At 39.3% G+C, this 8,023-nt stretch overlaps 2 protein-coding genes across 2 annotated transcripts; both read left to right on the top strand.

Moving 5' to 3' along the window:
* The first annotated feature begins 3,586 nt into the window (after window positions 1-3,586).
* LOC119082294 lies at window positions 3,587-6,862 on the top strand. Its single transcript, XM_037191768.1, has one exon. The coding sequence runs from the start codon at window positions 4,064-4,066 to the stop codon at window positions 6,860-6,862; it is 2,799 nt and encodes a 932-aa protein (XP_037047663.1). The 5' UTR covers window positions 3,587-4,063.
* A 165-nt stretch (window positions 6,863-7,027) lies between these two features.
* LOC119082293 (uncharacterized protein K02A2.6-like) lies at window positions 7,028-8,023 on the top strand. The gene has a single exon (XM_037191767.1). The coding sequence runs from the start codon at window positions 7,028-7,030 to the stop codon at window positions 8,021-8,023; it is 996 nt and encodes a 331-aa protein (XP_037047662.1).

Raw genomic sequence — 8,023 nt, 5'->3', positions numbered from 1 at the left:
TACCGCTATATTTAACTATATTTCACTATAAATAAACATTTCACAGAGGAATATGCTATTATATAGCTCTATATGCCTGTATATAGCTCAATATAGCTGTATATAGGTATATATAGATGTCCATATATGGAATCCCTGAAACCACTCACACTTAACACATTATTTCCATGTTAACAGAAACTCTCTAAGCATCATTTTTCCCACTTTATATCACTTTTAATAAAATCCAATATGGCCGCCGGCAGCCATTTTGTTAGGAGACCGGAAATAGTACCGACGCTTTACATTCGTTAATACCTTTCAAACAAAAAAAAATTCATGAAATTCGGTCAAAATTTACTCGAGATATTGACAAAATACTCCACGTTCACTGTACGGCCGAGTAGCCAGATAAGAGCTCACTCCAAGAGACCTAGCTCACGCTCCGGAGAACATAATTTCATAAACTTTTTTTTCCCTGATTGGTACGGTCAATAGCTATCTAATAAAGCTAAAACAAACGAAATATGTTCAAATGTGGCCGACCTACAAGCAAAAACTGCTTGCCGCCCTGTGCCTGTTCCACACCAAGGGGTCTAACTCACGACTCGGTCATCCGATTTCCATAAACTTTTTTTTTGTCGATCGGTATTGTAAATACCCAGGCCCGTAGCTACGGGTGGGCTGGGGTGGGCTAAGCCCACCCTGGACTACGTCTGAGCCCACCCTGGCGAAGGAGAAAAATAATAAAGTTGGGAAAAAATTAAAAGAAGTTAACAGTACTAGTACAGAATGTGTTTATCATTGTTGCTTTCGTAAACTCAGCAGCTAAAATCCTTTAGTATAGTACTTTTAAACCTCCAAGACTCAAGACCAAAAACTTATCTGAATTCAAAAACTAGTAATGATGAAAATTTAGTCTTGACGAGTGTACGATACTAAAGTTTTTGAACAAATATGAAGAAATCGCCTAAAAAGGTAGAATACTCAAAATAGCAATTACTGTTAAAATGTATGATTCAACAATGTTGAATTAACATTTCGAAAAGTGAAGAATTGGTACTCAATTAGTTTAAATTTAGTACACAAAATTTGCTGCTAGTTTAGGATTCCTAGATGTTTGCAAAAATTATCATTAATGAAAAATGTGGAAATTGTTTTTACCACAGCAGAGTAAAATAAACCAGGCAGGAGCGGTACATTTTTGAAACGTCAAATAAGGGACCTAATACACTGTTTGAAAATTAACTCAAATGAAAACTGACATAAATTGAAAAATTTTATTCGCAAAACACAAAGATAACACAGGTCCTTAGTCAAATCAAATGCTCGTGCCAGGTTTACTTTACTCTGCCGGGTTTTTACGAGACAGTAAATTTTCTTTAATATAAGGTATTTGACCGATAGTTAGGAGTATCGAAATATTTTCAATTTCGAAGAGCAAATATCACTTTTACAGTAATTAATTAATTTTAAATAGATTTTTGCATTTGCATTCAATGTTGTCAGTTGAGACTTGCGTTATGGTGACTTTGGCTTGTGGTATTTCATATAAAATCGACAGACCAATAGTTGGAAACATCATAGTACAAATTACGGTTTTCGTGGACCGTCTTTTTGGGATAATTTTTTCAACATGTAAATTTCCATAAGCATCCCACGATAGCACTCGCAACTCTCGATTAAATACCTATATCACCTTGCAGTAAAACTTCATTAAAATTCATTTAATGACCTTTCGAGTAGGTCGACTTACCCACATATTTAAGATCGTAAAGAATATAAGCCAGATAGCGGATAGGACAAGTTTGGTATTTCCGGAATATCTATGAGATATAATAGCAATTGAAACTATAACCAATGATAGTTAGACAGGGCTAGGAATCTAGGATGTTGATAAAATGAACAAAGTCAAAATGTTAAAATAAGTACTAATTATTGCATATAATTATTGTTTGCCAGATCAGAGGTCGCCAGTACGTAGCAATTAATTTAACTTTCAATCAAACTTTCCATACATTTTCTTTAAAAAATCTCTGGAACGTGGGCACCCAAAAGAAAGATTTTTTTAATATTTTTCCAAAAAATTGTAAAACTACATCGTAGTGTTTCGATATGTTAATTTTGAAGCGCAGGCCTTCATTTTATTTAAGACAAATAAATCGTAGAGTGATCATTGACAAAGCACTAAATTTGTAGTTTGATGCCTCATCCTGACTCACAGTTATAACCTTTACGAACTGACGATATTTTTACTAGAAACGTACATCAATTCTCTACAAACTACCAGTAGATCAAAATCGACCTGGTCACTTAAGTCCTGTGTATAATTTTTTTTATTCATGATTTTGAAATTTCCAAATTTTCCGAGAGTCACCCCGAGCCCTCTTGTTTAAAAAAAAATCTTTTACCACCTCCGATTCAAAAAAAAAAATTCACCTGGAGGATAAAATAGATATCTGAAAAAAATTGTAGCATCTACCATCTACGGTGGTTTTACGAAAGTAGTTTCAAAAAAATCGCCTGCGGCGCGCTTCACATTATATTTTTAATTACAAAAAAGAAAAATTGTATCGATCTTGAGCCCACCCTGAGATTTCGCTCTAGCTACGGGCCTGTAAATACCTTTTATTTGACGTATCACTTACAAGTTTAACGTTTAAATGTCCGGAGATATCTTTGAAAAACCGTAAAGCACTTATTGGGCCACAGCTCGGGAGGGGTCGATCCAAAATCACTCATCTTCGAACTTAGCCTGTCTTTTGACATTACCAAACGGGAAAAATAAGAATTTTCAAAATCGGATGCGTTTTACTCAAGTTATCGTGCAGACAGACAGACGGACAGACAGACGGACATTTTTTTTTCGCGGATTTGGCATCTCTAGACAACCACAATAGGTTTCCCCTTACTCAGGGAGTCCAATTCGACGTGTTACAAACGTGTGCGTAAACCTATAAGACCCCAGTACTTCGTACGGGTCTAAAAATTACGTGAAAATATCACAGAGTCATTGCAAAAACGTAAACCAACTAATTGTAAACAAAATCTCATTTCGTGTTCGGATGCGTGGATGTTATTACAATTTTTCCGATGGTTAACTGCATCTGGTTCTTTCAAAATGTGGATTGCCTCCGCTGTCATCCTCGACTAATACTTATGAAAATGTTCCAAACCATCGACATTTTCCATGTCAAACTTATGATTATTCGTCAAAGCATGTTGACATAGATGATCCCTCCATTTTTTTTCATTTCTAATGTCCAGTGCATGCCTGTACGTCCTATTGCATAATCTCTGCTTTGTGTGACCAATGTATTTTCCAGGACAATCCATACACTTCGCTCTGTAAACAACTTTTGATTTGTTTGGTGTTGCTATTTTGTATGTACTTATTCACTTTGTTGACAGTTTTCGTTGAGAGTATGATATCGTGTTTTTTAAGCGCCTTTCCCATTCTTTCCGATAATCCAGGTATGTACGGTGCTGAAACGTATTTGCCAATAGTTTCTTTTCCACTGCCTGAAGTACCATTATTGTAGAACTTTTCCACACGATTTTTGATAGTTTTTTCCACGAACTCTTTTGGGTATGTGTAGGATATCGGACAACACTGTTCGGTAACGCATTGTTAACTTTAAGCTCAGTAATAAATTGTTGATCAAACGAAACACACGTCTCATATATTACAGTGGCGACGAGGACACAAAAGAGCTTAACGCTGATTTCGATTTGAAATAGTTTCCGAAAAAGTATCCGCGGGATAAAAAGACATTTTAGTCTAAGGCAGACTAGTTGACTTAATAATACGGTCAGTGCGCGTTCGGTTGTACACGGAGTATAGAAAGCGAACTGGTAGAGCGAAGTCGTTGTTCGGAAAGAAAGTGATCAATGTAAAAATTGATTTGAGCGAACAGTCTAACGTTTATAGTGTCCGTGAAAAACTGCATTGTGTGCAAGAAGTAGTGTACTTCAAGTAAAAAAAAAAGGAAAAAGTAGTTTTTTTCAGTCAACTAGGACGAGTTAGTCATCACCTTGAGTAAGGTCAAAAAAAGCTTCCGCAAAAGAGTAGATACCAGCAATTATGCCAGGTGGCAGCACAGGTGGTACAAGCGGTACTGGTACGGGTCAAGCCGACACAGCGGTACCATTGCCGGCGACGTTTGATGAGAGTGACAATTGGCTTGTTTACAATGACAAATTGGACCAATTTTTCATTGCGTATGGCATCACAGATGATAGTCGCAAACGAGCAATTTTGCTGACGTCTTTAAGTGAAGACGTTTATAGTACGCTCAGCGATTTATGTTTTCCAGAATTGCCAGGATCAAAGACTTACAAAGACATCGCGGGACTTATGAAAAAACGTTTTTCGCCGATTGTGTCAATTTACCGAGAACGGTTACGATTCTACGAAGCCAAACAGAAGCCAAATGAAAAAATTGTGGAGTTTTGCAGCAGACTGAAGAAGCTAACGAAGTATTGCAGTTTTGGAGATTATTTAACGCAAGTTCTACGGGATAAGTTCGTGTGTGGACTTTCCAAGGGACCAGTTTTTGACAAAGTGTGTGAACAGAACGCTACGGAGTCGTTTGAGACGCTAGTCGAAGTCGCTTTGAAGAAAGAATTGGCAGACAAGGAGCGCACAACGGACGATTCGTTGGAGGTTTGTAAGGTTGAACAACATCGAAATGGAGCGAAGCCAAATGCTTCAAAAGTTTTCAACAACAACACATCGAATCAAAGCACTAAAAGAAGCTGTTATGCTTGTGGTGGATCTAATCACTTGTTCAATGCTTGCAAGTTCAAATCTTATAAATGCAAAAATTGTAAGGTGACGGGACATTTGGCCAAAGTGTGCAAGCAAAAGAGCGACGGTCAGAAAAGTTCAAAGCCACAACAACCGAAACCGTCGAACAATTACATCAATTTGGACGACGATTCGGATTTTGAGAGATTGACAATCAAGCAAATGAATTTGAAGGTACACAATGTGAGCTGTGAATCCGAGGAGGAAGCCGACGAAAAGTTTTACACGCAGTTGTCGATTCGTAAGAAGTTGCATCAATTTGAAGTCGACACAGGTTCACCAATATCGGCGTGTTCTGTTACGTTTTACAAGCAAAATTTCAGTGACATCCCACTGCAGCAATTCAAGAAGAGTTTGGAATCGTACAACAAATCACCGTTGAAAAACCTTGGATACTTCGAAGTCGACGTAGTGTTCAAGTCAACAGTTCATAAGTTACGATTGATTGTCATAGTAAATGGAGGAGAGCCGTTGATCGGTCGAGATTTTCTGAGAAAAATCAAGAAGCACAAGGGCGTGTCGTTAAACAATTTGGAGTGCAGCGACCCAGTTATCAAGCGATTAATTGACGAGAACAAAGAATTGTTTCGTGACGAACTGGGCGTGTACAAACATGGCAAAGTACGATTGGAGCTGGAGGCCAACACCGTACCGATTTTTCGCAAGGCGCGACCGGTACCTATTGCTTTTCAAGACGAGTACAAAAGGCAAATTTCAGACAAAATCGAGCGAGGAATTTTGAAGCGAGTTGATTATTCCGACTGGGGAACACCGTTAGTGTCAGCACCGAAGCCAAATGGTGGTCTTCGAATATGTGGCGACTACAGCATTACCGTAAATCCACACATCAAACCAGTGGTGTATTCATTGCCGCTGATCGACGATTTATTTGCATCATTGAATGGTGGACAGACATTTTCAAAAATTGATTTGACGGACGCATACTACCAATTGGAACTGGATGAAGATAGCCAGAAAATGTTGGCATGGAGCACTCAAGAAGGAATTTTTGTTCCAACACGAATGCCGTTTGGTATCAGCCCAGCAAGCTCGATTTTCCATTCGATTATTTCGAAAACTTTACAAGGATGTAAAGGAGCAATCAATTTGATAGACGATATTTTGGTCACAGGACGAAACAAGCAGGAACATTTGGATAATTTAAGTGAAGTGTTCAAACGATTAAAGGAGGCTGGATTCACATTACGACCGAACAAGTGTGAATTTTTCAAAGAGCAAGTTAAGTACCTGGGATACATCATCGACAAGAACGGTCTTCACAAAGATCTGCAGAAGATCGAGGCAATTTTCAAAGCACCAAGGCCACGAGACATTACGGCAATCAAATCGTTTGTTGGTTTGGTGGGATTCTACTCGAGATTTTTCCCGAACATGGCGCAAGTGTTGGGACCGATTTACAATTTGCTGAAAAAAGAGAACAAATTCGAGTGGACGAGGGAGTGTGACGAATCTTTCGAGTTGGTCAAGACGGTAATTGCATCAGATAAAATTTTAATCCATTACGATCCTAAGTTACCAGTTAGATTGCAATGCGACGCTTCAGTCTATGGCATCGGGGCAGCGATTTTTCATGTTTTGGAGGACGGTCCTGAACGTCCAATTGCTTTTGCTTCGCGAACGTTAAGAAAGGCGGAGAAAAATTATTCGACTCCGGACCGTGAAGCCTTGGCAATCTATTTTGGAGTAAAAAGATTCGCACATTACCTGATAGGAAGAAGATTTTCGTTGAAGACGGATCATAAGCCTTTGCTATCAATTTTTGGAGCGAAAAAGGGCATTTCACCGTTAGCAGCTGGACGTTTACAAAGATGGGCGTTGTATTTGGCAAACTTCACGTTCGACATCGAGCACATCAAAGGGAAAGACAACGCAATTGCTGATTTCCTGTCACGATTTCCAATCGACGATCCAGACGAGGAAGACGATCCAGACGTTTGTTTCGTAAATTTTCTAACACGAACGGGAGAAAAGTTAATCGACAGCAATGTGGTGAAAGCAGAGGCGGCTAAAGATGCTGTCATGATCAAGGTCAAAGAATTTCTTCAGAAATGATGGCCAAACAAAATCAGCGAAGAGTTCAAATATTTTGCTATGAAAAAGGAGGAACTCACTTTGGAAGACAAAATGTTAATGTGGGGTTACCGGGTGGTAATTCCGTCGTCATTGAGAAAGAGGATTTTATCAGACCTGCATTCGTCACATGCCGGTATCGTTAAGATGAAAGCAAAAGCCAGATCGTATTTTTGGTGGCCAAGTATCGATCGGGACATAGAAGAGTTGTCACGTAAGTGTACTCAGTGTTTAACTAATGCTCAAAATCCACCAAAGGTACCGGATTCACCGTGGATGACCAGTACGAAGCCATTGGAGCGAGTTCATGCCGATTTCTTGGGACCAATCAGAAACAAAATGTTTTTAGTTATCACCGACAGTTACTCGAAATGGCCAGAAGTATATCATATGGCATCATTGGAAGCGAGGGTTACAATCGAAAAGTTCCAAAACTATTTCGCTCGTTTTGGTTTGGCATCGCTTATTGTAACCGACAATGGAAAACAGTTTGTAGCGGCAGAGTTTACGGATTTTTGCGATCGAAATGGAATTAAATACATGACAACGGCGGCATACGAACCACACTCAAATGGGGCAGCGGGAAATGCCGTGAAGTCGTTCAAATCGGGTATCAATAAAGCTTGCGATGATCCGAAAAATGCCAAGACACCGTTAAACACCATCATCGACCGCTATTTATTTTTCTACCGAAGTTCAACCCATTCATCCACGCAAGAGACACCGCACAAATTACTGTTTGGCCGGGAAATGTTAACACATTTTGATCGTTTGAGACCGGCAATGTTGGAGAAAGTCAAAGCCAAAATCGTTCAACGCATCAAGGACGATGCAACTAGCCAAAATCCCGTACAGAAGCATTTCGACATAGGGGACGAAGTCATGATCAAATTGTTTCGCAAAAACAAATCAATGTGGCGACAGGCAACCATAACAAAGAGACTTGGGATCAACATGTATCTCTGCGAAATTCCTGGAGGAAAACAGGTAAAAAAGCATTGTGATCAGATCCAAGGGCTAAAGTTGTCGACAGCACAATCATCCGTGGAGAACAATGTGACTCAACCGACGATTCAACCGACGATGCAACAAGGGATCACGACGAGATCGGGCAAAACATATTCGTGCAGCGTACGGCGATAA

Source organism: Bradysia coprophila, unplaced genomic scaffold (assembly GCF_014529535.1).
Source record: "Bradysia coprophila strain Holo2 unplaced genomic scaffold, BU_Bcop_v1 contig_415, whole genome shotgun sequence".
Taxonomy (NCBI): domain Eukaryota; kingdom Metazoa; phylum Arthropoda; class Insecta; order Diptera; family Sciaridae; genus Bradysia; species Bradysia coprophila.
This window is presented reverse-complemented; position numbering and strand designations above follow the sequence as displayed.

Bases quoted from the DNA above. Each gene is read 5' to 3' on its own strand.
- LOC119082294 (XM_037191768.1), top strand. From the start codon at position 4,064: ATGCCAGGTGGCAGCACAGGTGGTACAAGCGGTACTGGTACGGGTCAA.
- LOC119082293 (XM_037191767.1), top strand. From the start codon at position 7,028: ATGAAAGCAAAAGCCAGATCGTATTTTTGGTGGCCAAGTATCGATCGG.